Source organism: Choristoneura fumiferana, chromosome 13 (assembly GCF_025370935.1).
Source record: "Choristoneura fumiferana chromosome 13, NRCan_CFum_1, whole genome shotgun sequence".
In the NCBI taxonomy this organism is placed as follows: Eukaryota; Metazoa; Arthropoda; class Insecta; order Lepidoptera; family Tortricidae; genus Choristoneura; species Choristoneura fumiferana.
The window spans coordinates 4,596,941-4,616,027 of NC_133484.1; the positions used below are offsets into that span (position 1 = coordinate 4,596,941).

The 19,087-nt window shown below is 38.2% G+C and overlaps 1 protein-coding gene across 1 annotated transcript in view; it reads left to right on the top strand.

Moving 5' to 3' along the window:
- The first annotated feature begins 2,604 nt into the window (after positions 1–2,604).
- Positions 2,605–19,087, top strand: part of CCT1 (chaperonin containing TCP1 subunit 1) — a 42,846-nt gene continuing 26,363 nt past the window's right edge. Inside the window, exons 1-9 of the mRNA XM_074096065.1 lie at positions 2,605–2,753; positions 3,171–3,294; positions 3,575–3,692; positions 4,815–4,996; positions 5,706–5,970; positions 6,586–6,838; positions 7,789–7,879; positions 8,545–8,737; positions 17,792–17,932. Coding sequence (XP_073952166.1) covers positions 2,681–2,753; positions 3,171–3,294; positions 3,575–3,692; positions 4,815–4,996; positions 5,706–5,970; positions 6,586–6,838; positions 7,789–7,879; positions 8,545–8,737; positions 17,792–17,932 — 1,440 coding nt within the window. The 5' untranslated portion in view covers positions 2,605–2,680. The remainder of the gene's footprint in view (positions 2,754–3,170; positions 3,295–3,574; positions 3,693–4,814; positions 4,997–5,705; positions 5,971–6,585; positions 6,839–7,788; positions 7,880–8,544; positions 8,738–17,791; positions 17,933–19,087) is intronic.

Genomic DNA, 19,087 nt, shown 5'->3' on the forward strand with positions numbered 1-19,087 from the left:
TATAATTTAATACATAATAATCAAATATGGCAAGTAATTAACAAAGAAGTTGGTACTACTTAAAAATTAATAAAAATTACGATTATACGCCGACCAATTTCATCGGCGGCGGCGGCGTGGAAAAATCGTCGGCGGCGGCGGCGCGGCGGCGCGGCGCACATGTCTAGTACCTACCTCGACGATCGGCAGAAATGGAACCATATAGAATCAATTTGTTGTCCGTTGTCTGTCCAGACCCTTTTTCATATAATATCAAATGCTCAGGTGTACTATCCCTTGCAGGAGTAAAAAATAGTATATTATGTCTTAAGGGCGGTAAATAAGGAATTACGAACGAGAGTCTATTAGAAGCCCGAAGTCGAAGACTAAGGACTTTAATGAGTCGATGTTCATAATTCTAGTACCGCCCGTGCGACATACAAATTTTTCATCACATTTGCGAGTAAAATTTTATATTTCTAAAATATGAGGCTGACATAGTCACATTTGGTGTACTAAAGCCTCGTTAAAATACTAGATTAAAAAAAAAATATTTCTAAAAGAAAAAATATAATTCTTCCAAATATTGGCGATGGGTCTCCTTCTTAATCCATAATATCGTTTGTCCTAAACCTAAACACTTTTGAAATATCATACTTTTGGTATAATGATCTTATGTCTTAATAATCATTAGCCATAATATCACATGTCCTAATACTCTAAAGCCCTAATATGTTTTGTACTAATATAGTAAGACATAAAACTTACGAGTAATAATATTAAAATCCATAATATTAAATGCCATAACAGAGCACTTGTTCGCAATCAGCGACTTGCGAGCCAGAAAAGTAGATTAAAGGTTAGAACTGAGACCCCAACAGTGACGAACCGGTACCAGAAAAGTAAGTTAGGTTAGGTTAGAACTGCGACTCCTACAGAAACGAACTGCAGCCAGAAAACTAGGTTAGGTTAGGTTGGAACTGCGACCCCTACAGAAACGAACCGCAGCCTGAAAAGTAGTTAAGTTAGGTTAGAACTGCGACCCCAACAGAAACGAACCGCAGCTAGAAAAGTAGGTTAGGTTAGAATTGCGACCCCTACAAAAACGAACAGCAGTCAGAAAAGTATTTTATTTAGAATTATTCGTAAAAAGTGACCCATTTTTTTAGTGTATTATAATGGTAGGACAAAAATGAAAAACAAGTTCAAAACAGTTTAGTACAAAAGTGATTATGTCAACCAATATTAGGACATGTGACCATTAGGACATAATAATATGGTAATTAGTACTTATGAAATTAGTGCAAATAAGCATTAGGCTATTCAATATTAGGGCATTTACATTATGGCAATCGTTATTATGGCAAAAGATCATTATGACAAAAGTTGTTATGTATTTTAAATTTAGGACAACCCATTGGCGATACCTTAGGCTGCGCTCTTGGTAGCGCTCCCTCCCCCTCCGCAGCATGCGCCTGAGCCACGAGTGCGTGTCGTCCTCGTCCTGCAGCAGCGCGCGGATGGCGCAGCAGCATAGTTTAGTACCTACGAGCATTGACTCATGCGACCGACCTTGGGCTTCATGACAAGAAAATTTGTTCGCGCAATGACTCATTTACCGACCTTGGGTTTCATTTCGTGACAAGAAAATTATGGTCGAGGGTTTTATTTGGGGGGGTTGCAGCCAAGATAGCCTGCATGTTACGACACTATATTAACGAGCAAGTGTGATGAAAAAAGATAAACGTCGTCAACACAATGAAAACACAGTTGAATAGGTAACTAGGTACAGTCATAAAAAAAGATATCTCCAAACAAATTACCGGGGAATCAATACCTACAGGGTACCTACCTACTTTCAATTTTCCTTAAAACTTGAAATTTGCGAACAACTGCGAAAACCGGCAATGGAAGAAAATGAGATATATAGAATATTGTAGAGCTCATAGGTCATTGTAGCGACTCCTAGCGCCATCTAGTGAACAACAATAGAAACTCCGACCATGTTCTACATCGCGCTATCGAAGTTTCTCAACGCGGGGTCGCATATACATACAAGTTCCGACGCTCGTCCTTCGGACTTCGGCCCAGGCATAACAATTTCCTGGAAAGCGTTAACTATTGTTATGTTTCCCCCTAACTATTATTGTTTATAACGCAACGGGGCTCTAAATCACGTTCACTATCTTTTTTTCCTTTATCGTGTGACAGGAAAAAGTAGTGAAAGAGGTTGTGATTCTGATCTGAGTGCAAAAAGCAGTATGGCCTCTGGTGACGCACGTAAATGCAAGAGATAAAGGTTAATTTTCTTACACAGGCGCCAACAGTTCTACCTATTTTTATTTTATTTCCACTTAGTTGCCCCAAACCCGAACTCTTCTAATGATATTATAGTAAACCCTAAACCCGCGGTTTCGCTCGTGTAAACCATTAGATCTAGCAGGATCTAGCACTTGAAATTGAAATTTAAAAAATTCGATATCTTTTTTGATGCTGACCTTACCGTTTCCCCTGGCCCTAACTCTTGCTACATTCACGAAAGGTTTTTTTCGGTGTCTCGAACGATTTTAATTTTTTGCCTGGCAATAAACATCTCATGTGTCATGTTAAATTTTGCGCTGGCAACATCTTTTACTCTTCCAGAATTGAAAAGTGTGACGGGTGGATTATTTCTGTGATTTTGTGTTGAAATTAAATAAAAATGTCGACAATTGCCGCACCTTTATCCGTTGCAGGGACTAGAAGCTCGGGGGCTCCGGTCAGGACCCAAAATGGTAAATCAGATCTCCAAAATAGAGTGTAATGACTAACCACATGAGGTATCCGGTAGATCACATGCAATGCTGCATTATGGTTTTAGTTTTACAATTTTCTAGTGAAATATTCTAGAATGTGTAAAAATTTTGAATGCAATAATAATAAATTAATGAAAAGGTTACTTTATGCTTTGGGAACTGAATTTCGGTAGACTTTTTAATTCACACACAAAGAAATAACCTATCGCTTGGTAACGCATATAAATAATTATAATATTTACTCTATACATTGACACAACTAATCTAATAAGTCTCACTAAAAAGCAATTAAAACGGTTAAAACAACAAAAAGCGTTATTTATTACTTAATCAATGTTGTAGGACAAAATTTTGTACGTACAAAAATTATACGAAATTTTATTTGTCCGATTCCAGTAAACGCAGCAGCCGCCATAGCGAACATCGTGAAGAGTTCGCTGGGGCCTGTGGGCCTGGACAAAATGCTGGTAGACGACATTGGAGATGTTACAGTGACTAATGATGGTGCTACCATTCTAAAGTAAGATCATTTTGTCAGCATTTGTAACTGTATGTGTACGTACAGTAACCAGCACTCATATCTGGCACAACAAAACATGCATAAATAGCTGATACAACTATTTGTAGTGCAGCAGGGCTACTACGAAACTCGAAGTTCGTTTCGTACCGTCCCTCTCACTCATATTAAATAGTATAAGTGTCAGAGGGACCGCACAACACGAACTTCGAGTTTCGTAGTAGCCCTGCTGGTAGGAAATAAATAAGAAAAAAAGATTGTAATAACTTATTATGCTTTTTAGGATGTTGGAGGTTGAGCACCCGGCAGCAAAAGTGTTGGTAGAACTGGCTCAGCTCCAGGATGAGGAGGTCGGAGATGGAACCACATCTGTTGTGATTATTGCCGCCGAGTTGTTAAAGGTACCTAATTTGTCTTGTGAGATTTGCTAATGCATGGTACACTAATTATCACTTAAATTCTTAAGAGGCTTGCCTACTTGGCCAAACATGCTATTTTGTGCATCAGGGTAATTACATGATAACTTACGTAACAATTTGAACTTTTCATTGAAAAATATACATATTTTATGTGTATATTAATAACCAATTGTTTTACTTTTTTGTATGTTTAAATACACATTGTGATTGTGAGTCCTTTTTATTCAACTTAATATCAGCCAGCCGAAACCAAACCATAGTCTCATCCCAGCACACTGTAATGTACTGATAAATTGCATTACATATAAAGGACACAATGTTTTGAGACTTCATTGTAAGTGAATATTTCTCTGGTATTTAGAGCCGATTTTGTGTCAATAAAAACGTTTAGGTCAGGAATCAAAGTATTTTAATGTAGCGTGAAATAATAGTAAACATTACAGACAATTAAAAAAAAACAACCATGGTAACTTGCGTTACTTGGAAATAGTAACATGCATTACTTCCGATGTAAAACAGCTATGACATTTTCTTCATTTTACTCATCAGTCTTCATCGTTCCCTCTGGATAGCAATAAATAAATTCTACGTGAATGGAGTCGCGGGAAACAGTCAGTTAATGAATAATTGAAACTATTATTGACATCTTTGATATTTTAATTAGAATTAAGTTTAGACTGTACACTAAAAAAATTCAATTTATTGAATGGCTTCCTAAAGCGTGTATTATAAAGAAATTTTCCTTCTGTCCATTCCTATATTGAACAGACTGTAGGTGTACACACCACATTTAAAAATTATAGTTTTTACTCTTCGCAATGGAATTACCTATTATTAGTACCTATGCTTGAACATTTTTAAACAAAAAAGTTCCATAGAATAAGACAATAGTTTAGCTAGATAATTATTCCACAATTTCATCTTTCCATCATATTTAAAAAAATATAAAAGTATTGCTATACCAAAGCTATGTATTCTAATGCATTAAGAAATAAATATGGAAACATTTATTTTTCAAATATTTTTTTTATTAAAGACTATTTTAGAGCAGCAAGAAAATAACTGCCTCATCTAATTCATGGTTGAACTTGTTTATTCCTCCAGAACGCTGACGAGTTGGTGAAGAACAAGATCCACCCAACAAGCATTATCTCGGGCTACAGGCTGGCCTGCAAAGAAGCTGTCAAGTACATCCAGGACAACTTGACTGTCACTGTGGAGTCCCTTGGTCGTCCCTCTATCATCAACACTGCTAAGACCACCATGTCTTCGAAGCTGATTGGAGCGTATCCTTTTTACACAATTTAACTTGCTGGTCTAAACTGGACAGTATTGCTAGGAATTAACTTAGAATGCCACTGATGACCAGATGGCCTAGTGGTCATAGAACCTGACTACGAAGCTTGAGGTCCCGGGTTCGATTCCGGTGTTGGGGCAGATATTTGTATGAAAAAACAACCAGATGTCCTAGTGGTCAGAGAACCTAACTACGAAGCTTGAGGTCCCGGGTTCGATTTCCGTGTTGGGGCAGATATTTGTATGAATAATATGAATGTTTGTTCTCAGGTCTTGGGTGTTTAATATGTATTTAAGTATGTATCTATCTATATAATTATATTTATCCGTTGCTTAGTACCCATTTTTTTTTTCTATTTTTTTTTGTGGCTTAAGTGCACCAGTGTGACTATGCCAGCCTCATTGAAAGACTCAATGTCCACATTCATCAAACACTCCTATTGCGATATCCAGATTATCTGGCTGCAAAGGAGTGCTTGATGAACCGATAAATTTGTACTGCATCTGCCCTTAGTACCCATAACACAAGCTTTGCTAAGCTTACTTTGGGACTAGGTCAATTGGTGTGAATTTTACCATGATATATTTATTTATTTTTATTTTAATAACCAAAGACAGTCACAATAAGTTTGTTACAAAAACTCCAGCTACAATACAATCAACCTTACAAACTAATATTGTCCTTAACCACCACACCAGTGATGCAGATTTCTTCTCCGAGATAGTTGTAGATGCTGCCCAGGCCATCAAGATTACGGATCCCAAAGGCAACGCAGCATACCCTATCAAAGCGGTCAACATTCTAAAAGCTCATGGTCGGTCGGCTCGGGAGAGTGTGCTGGTCAAAGGGTATGCACTCAACTGCACTGTGGCCTCTCAAGCCATGCCTAAGAAGATTTTGAACGCCAAGATTGCTTGTCTTGACTTTTCTCTGCAGAAAACTAAGATGAAGATGGGAGTCCAGGTTAGTTTGGCTGGCACCACATATATCAATTTAAATCTTTATGATCTTTCTTACTGAAGTTTCCTTTCCGTTTTTTTTTGTTTGCTTAATTAACAACAAGATCTATTTTTTTTTTCTGATTATTCTATTGCTACTGTCCCTCTGAAAACTATCAACGCCCAACAGGGCGCAATATCGCCCATGTTGAAATTCTCTGGTTTAAATAAACAAAAAATATATATTTAAACTGTTTATTTTAAATCAAAAAGATCAATTACAGTATTTTTAAGTACTTAGTTATTAATCATTATTATTTAAGATTTTAAAACTAAGGAGTGCAAAGGGCGTGCCCCTTTCTGTAGTCAAAATATGTATAATGTTATGTACCTATAATGTTATGTTAAAGCTCAAATTCGGCTTGTTTATGTAGTTCTGTCGTGGAGTTTCAGTGCTTAGCTTCTTGCTCCGTCATCAGATCAGCTGAATTCCAGTTTCGTGTTTATACCATAACAAGTGAAGTTAGTTCCGTAGTTATAGGTGTGTTAAAAATAGTTGACAGCTTATCGTTTCCTCGGCAATACTACAGCTGTTAACAGGCAGAGTTCGAAGGAAGCTCTAAATTTTCTTTCACCTCAGGTCTTAGTAACCGACCCGGAGAAGCTCGAAGCCATCCGCGCTCGCGAGCTTGACATCACCAAGGAGCGTCTCCAGAAGATCCTGGCGACCGGCGTCAACGTGATCCTCTGCTCGGGCGGCATCGACGACCTCTGCCTCAAATACTTCGTAGAGGCCGGCGCTATGGGCGTGCGCCGGTGCAAGAAGGCCGATCTCAAGAGGATCGCTAAGGCCACTGGAGCGACGTTCCTGACTTCGTTGACTAATATGGATGGTGAGTTGGATACACTTTAACAAGTAAACTGCACTGCCAAGGACAAACAGTTGTGAAAGAAGATGGAGGAGGCCCTCACTCGTTCTAGGAGGTGCCCAGTCACAGAAGAAAAAAATAAATAAATTTAAATAACCACACTAACACTAGTTAATGAACTAAATAATTACTTTGCCCACCCGCAACTTTATGATAGCTACGCTTATTGCAAGATATGCGTGTTCATGCAGTTCCTCCACACTGTAAGAACACACACAAGTGACACAAACCCATCTATCACGTTTCAAACTCAACCAGAGCTCATTTTTAGAGCAACACAACCATACACCATGCTTCCAGATGTTTGACTTTTACACACCTCTCATTTAGAACAGTAACTTTGCTCCCTGACGAGAGGGATCAAAGCGTAACTTTTCTGTTCAAGGCTTTTCTAAATGTTTTTTGCGAATGCAATTTTTTGAAGTTAATAATTGTAAAACTACATTATTTTATTTCAATTTTCGTCATACCTGGTGTGAAAAGTTGTATAAGTCACTCGGGAGCAAAATTATTTTCAACTTGGGCGTTAAGACTTGAATCCTTCATTACGCTCAAGACTGTTCTTTAGAATCCCTCGCTACACTCGGGATTCTGTCGCTACATTCTAGATTTGATGTACCGCCCTCGCCGTAAATACATAATTTTGCTCCCTTCTTGTGACACAAATAACTATTTTACACAGGAAACAACCCAAATTGTCGGATTTTTTCGATAAAAGTAATTAACCCTTTGGCCACAGACACCAAAACATTTTTGCTCAAAATTGTTCCATAGGCGCCACGAAATGCCGACTAGGCACCTATGGCACGATTTACAGCTGTCGTGTTTTGCCGAATGTGGCGTTCAAAAGCTAAGGGTAGTACACTGATTGTGGTGGGTTGGTTCAATCATGTAATTGTGCCACACTGTTTCAGGGGAGGAAGTATTCGAGGCGAGCATGATCGGGGAGGCCGCGGAGGTGGTCCAGGAACAGATCTGCGACGACCAGCTCATACTCATCAAGGGGTCAGTGTCTTCAACTTATACAATGATCTATGTTTTATTTGTAGTTTTTGTCTAAATCAAGTTTTGCACTGGTTGGAGTTGATTTTTTTTAAACAGGGAAACCGTATGTAGTAGTGCACATAATTGATTATGGGCATACAACAGTTCTTAAGTTTTTCCATATACTTCATTGTCATGATTACAGCCCCTGAACAACTCTTAAAACCTATAAGCTTCTTATTATTATTTTGGATATTATTTCAAAATTCTTAGAATTTTTTATTCAATGAACAATTTGTACTTTATAAAGTACATTCGGCCGTTATTCTTAGTGTTAATTAGTCCTTTATAAAGTACGCGAGGATCCAGGAGGCTATACTTAAAATTCATTGAGCATACATTTTTCTCGTGGTTACAAGCATCTTACTAATATTATAAATGTGATATTTTGGGAAAATGTTTGGATGTTTGTTACTCAATCACGTCTAAACCGCTGAACCGATTTCGATGAAATTCGGTATACAGATAGTTTGAGTCCCGGGAAAGGACATAAGATAGTTGTTATCCCGGAAAATTGCATAGTTCCCGCGGGATACAACGCGGACGGAGTCGCGGGCAACAGGCAGTATTATAAACAAACACGAAACAGTTGTCTGACCCAAACGTTGCACATTGTTTACGTGAAGGCCGGCGGCGCGCACGGCGGCGTCGATCATCCTGCGCGGGCCGACGGACGCGTACTGCGACGAGATGGAGCGCTCCGCCCACGACGCGCTGTGCGCCGTGCGCCGCGTGCTGGAGTCGGGGCGGCTGGTGCCCGGCGGCGGCTGCGTCGAGGCCGCGCTCTCCATATACCTCGAGAACTTCGCCACCACGCTCGTGAGTTGCGCTTGATGCCTACAGTATTTCATTTGGCGTCCCGGGCCATTGCTTTACCGCCCCGTTGTGCGATGATAAAGTATTTCATTTAATGAACTGAAACAATTGCTTTAAATGACGACTGGATGGCCAAGTGGTCAGTGAACCTGACTACGAAGCTTGAGGTTCCAGGGCGATCCCCGGCCGGGGCAGATATTTGTATGAATAATACTAATGTTTGTTCTCAGGTTGTGGATGTATAACCCTTAATAAGGTAGAGGCGATTTAGCGACCACATGCTTTGATTTGGATATTCGAACTTATTGTTTTAGTAATGAGTAATTAATTTAATGTAATTATTGAAAATGCTACTAGCTTTAAAAATATCCTTTGCTAGGTATTCGATAGCTGCTTTTGATTCTGTGGTAGTATGCTCCAATAAATGGGGCCTTATTAAGGGTTATTGTATTTATTCAATCAATACATCATTACATTATAATTTACATAAATGTCAGTTTTAAGAATTTGTATTGAAATCGTCAAAGGTAATATGATTAGTAATAATTATAAAAATAAAATTCTAAGCATGTCATGTGAATGTAAACAATTAAAATTAGACTGGTTCTCCTCAAGGGATCGTCAGACTGAAACACATTGAAATGTATATCCTACTAATATTATAAATGCGAAAGTTTGTGAGTGAGTGAGTGAGTGAGTGAGTGAGTATGTTTGTTACTCTTTCACGCTGAAACGGCTAAACGGATTTGGATGAAATTTGGTATGTAGATAGCTGAACATCTGGAATAAAACATAGGCTACTTTTTATCCCGATATTCCCACGGGATAGGGATAAAATCTCGAAATAATAACCGCTGGGCTTAGAGTCATGAAATTTGGTAACGAGGTAGTTGGACGTCTGGAATAACACATAAGCGACTAATTGACCCGATATTCCCACGGGATACCTAGGGATAAAATCTCAAAATAACAACCACTGGGCCTAGAGCCATGACATTTGGTATGTAGGTAGCTGGACCTCTGAAAAAACCACATAGGCTATTTTTTACTCCGATATTCCCACGGGATAGGGATAAAATCTTATAATAATAACCGCTGAGCTGAGAGTCATGAAATTTGGTATGTAGGTTGTTGGACGTCTGGAATTACACATAGGCAACTTTTTGGCCCGATATTCCCACGGGATACCGCTGGGCTTAGAGCCATGAAATTTAGTATGTAGGTAGCTGGACCTCTGAAATAACAGATAGGCTACTTTTTATTCCGATATTCCCACGGGACAGGGATAAAATCTCGAAATAATAACCGCTGGGCTTAGAGTCATGAAATTTGGTATGTAGGTAGTTGGACGTCTAGAATAACACATAAGTGACTTTTTGACCCGATATTCCCACGGGATACCTAGGGATAAAATCTTGAAATAACAACCGCTGGGCTTAGAGGCATGAAATTTGGTGTGTAGGTAGCTGGACGTCTGGAATAACACATACGCTACTTTTTATTCCGATATTCCCACGGGATAGTTTTATAACTAAGGGACCCCATACATCCCTATATTATTATTATTATTTTGTATTTATTTCTTTAATTGTATACTGTAGTTTTTAAGTATTTCATTTTGAAAAAATGAGTTTCTGCCAAGTTTCTTGCGGCGCATTCTTCTTGGCAATGATGGTCTTTCCGAAAGCGCTGGTAGTTTAAAAATAACGTGTAAAAGTGCCCATTGCGGCATATTTACTGAATGAATGAATTTGAATTTTAAATTTGAATTTGGATTGGGATTTTTTTTAAATTTCAGCACTGGGTTTTAGGGTCTTGAATTTTTGTACAGTCATTCACAACACAACCTCAATGAAGACCACGATATAAATTTTGAAAAATTTCCAGGGGAATTTTGTAAAATCCCGAAAATTTGAATTGCAACTACCAGACCGAAAAGTTTACGCGTGCGAAGCCGCGGGTAAAAAGCTAGTAAAGAATAAATGTCAAGGATATATAAGATTAATAATTGAGTAACAATTTAAATGTCAATGTAAAAACAATAAAATAAAAACAAGAAATAATAATAACAATTTAAACAATAAAATTAAAATGTCAGATTCATAAATTCATTTACGGAATAAAACGCTTTTTCCAACAAAAGGTCTTTTAGTCGACGGCTAAACGTTTCATCATTCTTTTCGCTTTTTAGGTGTTAGGGTAGGTGTTCATAGTATTTGGGCCCTATAACGCGCGGGTTTTTCCCGCTAATGCCATTCTATGAGGGACTGCCCGCAAGCGACCCGTGCTGCGAGTGATCTTAGCAGCTACGCCCATTCGACTGAAGTTAGATATGTTTGTGCGCGTATACATAATAACTTGAAACAAATACAACGAAGAAAATTTTTTTGCACGACTGCCAATTTAATTATGTATTTATCTACCGGGTGTAACCTGTAATATGAGCAAATAATTAAAACATAGCTCATACTCGTCAAACTGAACAACATTAGATCAGCGATTTTTAAAACTAGTTAGTTTTTTTAATTTTTATTACACTTTTTATTCGAAGAAGCAATTAAAGCCAAAATGCTTGATGTTTGTAACGTGACAGACGACGTCAGTTGTGTTTAGGATGGCGTACATTGATAGCAGTATTTAATTTGTATGAAAAAAGGAAGATTCAAAGACTCCATTATGTTTAAAAGTCGCTGAACTGATGTTGTTCAGTTTGACGAGGAGGATCTATGTTTAATTTTTGCTCGTATTACAGGCCACACCCGGTATAAGTGTGTTTATCCGTTGCCTGGTATCCATAGTACAAGCTTTGCTTAAGCTTGGGACTAGGTCGATTGGTGTCAAGTGTCCCATGATAGTGATATTATTACTTTGCTACCCGCGACTTTACGATAGCTACGTCTAGTCTATGCAATAAATGTGAATTCATGCAGTTCCTCCACTCCGTTGTAAACAAACAAACAAACAATTAAACAATTTATTTCAATAACAACTTCTTTTACATGGCATTTATTAATGGCTGGAGCCTCCTTTTAAGCTTGATAAAGCCTGTGTCAGGAGGCACCGCTCCTCTATAGTTATAGTCTGCATGTACAGTCAGCATCTAAAGCAGCCGGTCACTCTGCCGCAATAGTACATATTTATCACTTGCATGGCGTTACGTATTTGTAACAAAGCTACTTCTGACGCTGACCGTACTAAGATGGTGTTACATTTATAAATCAATTTGTGACTGTTACATTCTATTCTATTACCTATTCTATTTATAATACTTATTGCATGCAAGCATATAGGCATGCAATATCGAATAATCCTGCACAATTTATATAATTTATATATATCACTGCTCCAGATCGATAGTGACACAATCCAAAACAAGTTTTATAATTTGATAATTTAACTTTGATTGAAGAGTGACATATTCTAAAATGTTATGTCCTAGAATTTTTAGTTGTGCCACCATCAAATCAAAGCAGCAACATCAATTGAAATAAACACAAAAGACAAACGCAAAAAACAAGAACCCATAAAAGAAAAAGTGTGTGTGTGTGTGTGTGTGTGTGTGTGTGTGTGTGTGTGTGTGTGTGTGCGTGTGTGTGTGTGTGTGTGTGTGTGCGTGTGTATGTGTGTGTGTGTATGTATGTGTATGTGTGTGCGCGCTCACGCATATGGTACTTACTATTAAGTATGTGATATCATTTTTTTAGGTGTTGCAATAGTTCCTCAGTCTCCTCATAGGTTTTAGCTTCAAGCCATGTCAGAATGATCCTTTTGCACTCATTATATTGTCTACTGTAAAATTTTAATTCCCTGTTCAGTTTGTTGTACAGAAAAGCAGAAAGTTTAATATATTGTCGGCTAGCAAATTTGGTTTTTGTTTGAGGTGCAAATGCTACGTTATCCTTTCTTCTTCTAAGTGTAATACTGCTGTCATATGGTAAAGCCTTATGTTTTTTTAACACTACATGAGTAATATACAATTTTCTAACAGAAAGAAGTTTAGATAGTTTATACAAGCTCTCAGTGGAAAACCTTCTCTTTTTAAAATACATTACTTTAATCAAACCTCTTAGAGCACGTTCGACCTGGAGAAAACGCGTTTTGGCCGCACCTCCCCATACAGATATGCAATAAATTATAACGGACTGCACCAAGCATATATAAATATCCTTTATAAGATCTCTATTCGGAGCACTGGGCCTTCCCGACGCAGCGACACCTCTCGGCACTACATATCTTAGAGATTTGAAAACCCAAATCAATTTTCTTATTCGTGCAGATACATATTCAAGATGTTGATACCAAGAGAGTCGCTGATCCACAAAGACACCCAAATACTTGCAATGTGTAACTTTTAAAATACTTGGACAGTTACAATTATCCGATGTATAATCGCAACTATGACTATGTATTTTTATGGCAAAGTCAGTGTTAGGTTGTGTATCATTATTAATACTAAAACATACGTAATTAGTCTTACTAGTATTTAATGTAAGTATGTTGTTTTGTAACCATTTATGTATTTGCCTCAACCCTTGTTCAGCATTTTTCCTAACCGCAACCCAGGAATCACCAGTAAAAACGACGGCTGTATCATCAGCGTATGAAAATATTTTTGCATTTGCAACATGCATATTACAAAGGTCATTAATGTACACCAAAAATAAAGTTGGACCAAGGACACTACCTTGCGGCACGCCGTACGACACCTCCTTATCGCCACTTACACAGTCAAACAACTTTACACTTTGTCTTCTATTAGACAGGTAATCTTTGAACAGGCGAAGTGATGTACCTCTTATACCGAGCTTTTCTAGCTTGTGTACAAGGATGGGAACAGATACAGTATCGAACGCTTTTTTTAGGTCGAGGAACACTGACATACACTTCTTATGGTTGTCTAATTGTTCTACTACCAGGGAACTTAGTGAAACTACAGCATCCTCAGTTGAACGACCATGTCTGAAACCATATTGGGAGGGAGATAAAATATCAAAACTATTTAAAAAATTAAGTATCCTTACGTTAAGAAGTTTTTCCATAATTTTGGAGATCGCTGGCAGCACCGATATCGGCCTATAGTTATTTATATCATCTCTGTCCCCACCCTTGTACACGGGTGTTATAATTGCCCGTTTGAGAAGAGCTGGGAAGATTCCTGTATCAAAACAAAGGTTAATGAGGTGTGTTATAACTGGGACTACCTCTGTATTTGCCATTTTCAAAAAAATTGTAGGAATATTATCCCATCCTGGAGCACTATCCGATTTGAGAGTCATCAGAGTGTTGTAAACCTCGATGTCATCGGTGTGGAGAAGCACAAATGAATTAGGCTGAGAAGGTAGATGATCAAGGTAAGAATTTTGCGTATTTTTATCGGGATGAACATGTTCGGCAAGCTGTTTGCCTATGTTAACGAAATATTCATTTATGAAATCTGCGGAGGAGGTTGGGTCTGATTTTATATTTCGTAGTTCCGAGTTTGCACAATTATTTACACTTGTATATGTAATGTTTTTAATATTTTTCCATAGTGTTTTATTATTTTTAATAGATTTGGCTAGTAAATCCCTTTCATATCTTCTTTTTAATTTTTTTATAAGGTTATTGCAGTAGTTTCTATATCTAATATATGTTATCTTTTTAATTTCATTAAATGGATCATTACGGACTTGTTGTTGCAATTTATCACGATTTCTTATACAACGAAGGATCCCTGATGTGATCCATGGCTTGATAATTCGATATTTATTTGATATTGTGGAAACTACTGTGTTTTCTTTCAAAGTTTGTGTTAATTTACATATAAGCCCCTCTACGACCTCATCAGGATCATTACAAAATAAAAGTTCTGATAATTTTTTGGTTTTAAGGTGCGTGACGGCTTCTTCAAAATTAATAGTTTTTTTTATTTTAGATACTGGTGGGTAGTTTTTAGTTTTAGCTATAGATAAAAACGTAGTGAAGTGATCAGAAGTAGTGGTATATAAAATAGCTACTGAGGCTAACGCTTTGCTTCTATTTATTCTCAACATAAAATGGTCCAGGCAGTTCTTATCTCTTGTAGGTATAGTATGACCAGCCAAGATACCATACAAGGACAGCATGTTTAGATAGTTGATTCTATTATTTTGTTCATAGTAACTTTCAATAGGTTTGAGTGCAATATTGATATTAATGTCACCGGCAATAATAATGTTTTTATTTGTATGATTTAGGGTATCTAGTTGTACCCCAATGAGTTTATAAAACCTTCCGCATTTGGGTAAGATGGAGACCTGTACATACACAGAACGTAGTAATTCAATATTTCTAGTTGTAAACAAGACGACTGGGGCAGTTTAATTTCGTGAATTTTATGCTTTAATGAATTTTTAACATACACTACCACCCCATCATTTTGATTGAGCTGACATTTTGTAGAATACGAGTTATAATTCGATAGTTGTGGTAAGGGTTTGTTTACGTTTAATCTGCATTCCGTTAAGATTATTACGTCTGTATCAAATGGAAGGCTAGATAAAGTCAGTAAGAAGTCGTCAAAGTTGCAATATATACTCCTAATATTTTGGGATATCACAGTAAAATCATCCCTTCTAACCTGTAAGTAGCTTTTAAATTCTGCAACGTTACACTGAAACGAACGCGCTATTTCTAGGTTATCAATTTCGTTCAATGTTTGTAGCGTACTATCCATCCTTATTAATGTTACAACACGTCGTATCATCAGCGTACCTCGTGCACTTAAGAAGGAATATGCTTAGATAATGTACTGTCTCATATAAACTGACCCCAAAGAATGAAAACACAACGAATAAATACAATCGGTGGTTAGGCGCATAACAATAGTGTGCCTCATGTTTTATTATACAAATTGGCAGTAGAATTCTATAATAACCTAAGATAATTTTAGTAGTGAGAGTTTCGTTTATTAAGCAGTTGAGTGTATAACTGAGTGTAAGTATTTGGTAAAAGTAAAATCTAGATAAAATTAATATTGAAAGTGTTTGTGTGTGTGTGTGTTGTGCTTGAATAAGGTTATACAAAATAATATTGTAACATACCATAATAATATGAACAAGTTCAGGGCTCCCGGTTAAATAATCCACTAATAAGTAAATAAGCTCCACTCGAGCGTTATTAGTAATAAATAATAATACCAATTTATTGACACATCTTTTTAAACATTTTAAAATAATTTTCTTAGGTAGTCAGGTTTCCTGCTGCATCAAATGTTGAACTTGTTTTTCACTTTCAATCAAAATAATAGGTGCATTGTCATGTTTTCGTACAAAGATCTTTCCGAAATTGGGCCAGCAATATTTGTAACCTTTTGACTTAGCCAGGTCCCGAGCCAGGTAGTGCAGGCGAGCGGCCTTCGGTGTTAAGTTCTCTGAAAGAAAGATTGGTGTATCTTCTTGAGTTTTGAAGCCTAGATGTTTTGCGCAGAGTTTGTTGTTGTTACTTTTGTTGAAAGATTTTGCCTTCTTGAATAGTTCAGTTTTCAGCAAAACGGAACTAGTTTCTACGATAATCGGAGTATTTTTGTGCTCAGGTTTCTTTGCGCGCACTCTATAAATGTCCTTAATATCACTTTTATTCACTTTACACTTAATTGTCTCTGCAAAGCTTATTACCATTTGTATCAAATCTTGTTTGGTTTCAGCTGCTTGCTTAGGTACACCTTTTAATTCGAAATTAGCTTTTCGAGAGCCCGCCCGTAGTTCTTCAACTTTATTTTCCAGAAATAAAATATATTGCCTATCCTCCTTCACATGATTTTCTAGGTGGTTAATTTTGTTTTTTAAATTCTTCATTCTGTGCATGCAGAATACTGACAGAGCTCTCAATGTTTTGGTTCGATTGTTGAATTTCTTTAAGAGTTGACTTAAGACTGGCGAGTTCTTCTCTTTGAGATATAGTAAATGTTGTCATTAGTTGCTTCATCTCCTCCTTAAAATCCCTGAACAGATCATCAGACAAACTATGTCTTTGGACTCGTTGAGTAACGTAATTAGGAGGCGTAACCTGATCGTCATACGACATCTCCAGATTTGTAATGTTACTGTTGAGTTCACTCATTGTATACTAGGATAACAGATATCCGATTAGTAATGACAGAGCGAAAGGCACGAGAGTGAGCAGTGCCTGCGAGCGCACTTAATGAGCGGCGCGGTGACATCAACAGCGTACGCGCCTTGTGAGCGAGAGGGTCGCAGCGAGCACAGTTCGTTAGTATGCAGGTAATGAATGAATGAAGTACCAGGAGCAACTCGCTGCCGTCGCGCGTCGCGCCGTAAATACTTCTTGATTTTATGCACTCCTATTCTCACTCACGAATTAATGTCACTTATTTTATTTTTATAATTTAAAAATAAACCGTAACAGAATATCAAACACGTCTAACACCTTGTGAGATCCGAGGGGAAGGAACACACGCATCACATAAACCCGTCTATCACCACTAACCACTGTACACTGACGTGTTTAGAACTCATCTTTAGAGGAACACAACCGTTCACCATGCTAACAGGGCGTAGTATCGTACACAAACCAGTGTTGAGAGCGTTTAATATCTGCTGAGCTGCAACTGCAATAATTATTCCGTGATAGACTTTTATTTTCTTTAACGGTTGTTAATAAACATTTGTTCGTTTTAAAGAATAGAATATAAATTCTAATCACAATAATTAATGCAGTAGACACATTAACGCTCGTGCCTACATCCTTCCTTTGGGAAGGACATAAGAAATAATTATAATTGGGCACTAATGTCCTTTGTAAAGTACCTACATAGTGAATAACTAGTAGGCGAAAGCCGAAGATTTTTCCTCTATTTTTCTGAACATTTAAGTTCCAAGCATACAATTTGGAAAGTTTCAAAAAAATTAATCCAAAAAGTACCTTTGTAGGCAGGAGGTTAACTTATATATTAAGAAGCATCCAGACCACATTTTTAATTACATTCAATTTTTATGGAATAATCGAGAAAAACTAACAAAAATGCAACGTTGCCAGCTCAGCAGGTATAAACGCTCTTAACGCAATGGCTGTTTGCAGAGTTCCCGCGAGCAGCTGGCCATCGCGGCTTTCGCGCAGTCGCTGCTGGTGATCCCGAAGACGCTCGCCGTCAACGCGGCGCGCGACGCCACCGACCTCGTCGCCAAGCTCCGGGCGTATCATAACACCTCGCAGACCAAGGTACGGTACACAAGTACACAACAGGTGGGTATATTCATGTGGGGTCAACGCACGCAGAGGGTAACTGTACACAATCCCATACATTTTAATCCGAAATACATGGGATTGCTTACAGTGGCGTATGGGGGAAGACCGTGATGGAGTGGAGACCCAGAACCGGGCAGAGAAACGTTGGTAGACAGGAGACCTGGTCAAAGTGGCGGGAAGGTACTGGATGAGGACAGCACTGGACCGAGATGAGTGGCGAGCAATGCAGGATGCCTACACTCAGCTCAGGGTGGCTATGGGCTGAAGAAGACAGTGGCGTAGCGTAGTTGGGGGGGGGGGGGGTCCGGTCCGGGCGGCACATTTAGGGGGCGGCAAAGTACCATAAAAATTTAATGGTAGGTATGTGCGAAGTTCCCAATCCGCACTGGGCCCGCGTGAGAATTACGGCCCAAGTGCTCTCATTCTGAGAGGAGGACTGTGCCAGCAGTGGGACGTGTATAGGCTGGCATGATGATAATAATTTCATAACAAAAAAATGTCGCACCTACGGTTCGAACGGATTAGAATGGGTACCCTAAATAAGAGGGCTGCAAAATTTTCTTGCGCCCCGGGCTGCTGATACCCACGCTACGCCACTGATTGCGTACACTGACACACTGCGTACGTTTACCCCACATGATTCTAAAGGCGGAATAGTAATTTATGCAACTGTATCGTTATAGGGGTCCTTATAACACGAGTGTGGGTTTATGAGTTTTCATACATAATAGGGTCACATGAGTGTTTTAAGGCCTAATTACGTACAGTTAGTTGCATACAATATTTTATCTATATCCATATATTAAATCCTGTATCATGACATGTGTTCAAGAACCATTGAGAATGACCTGCATTAACGAGAACTAGGTAGGTATGTCTGCCCCACGAGCTGCGCCCGCTGCGCGCGCGACGACCTGACCATTACGATACAGACGTGTACATAATAGAATCCAATGTCGTAATGCTGGGTCATTACCTTTGGTTTTTGAACGCATAATTGAGGATCATAGCAGAAACACGCATTGTATTGTTGTATGTATTGTGTGTAAGCGTTGGGTGACGTGTATTCCTGTGCCGACAACACGCCGATTTAGATTATTGAATTTTTTCGCGTGTGAACGCGTGTCA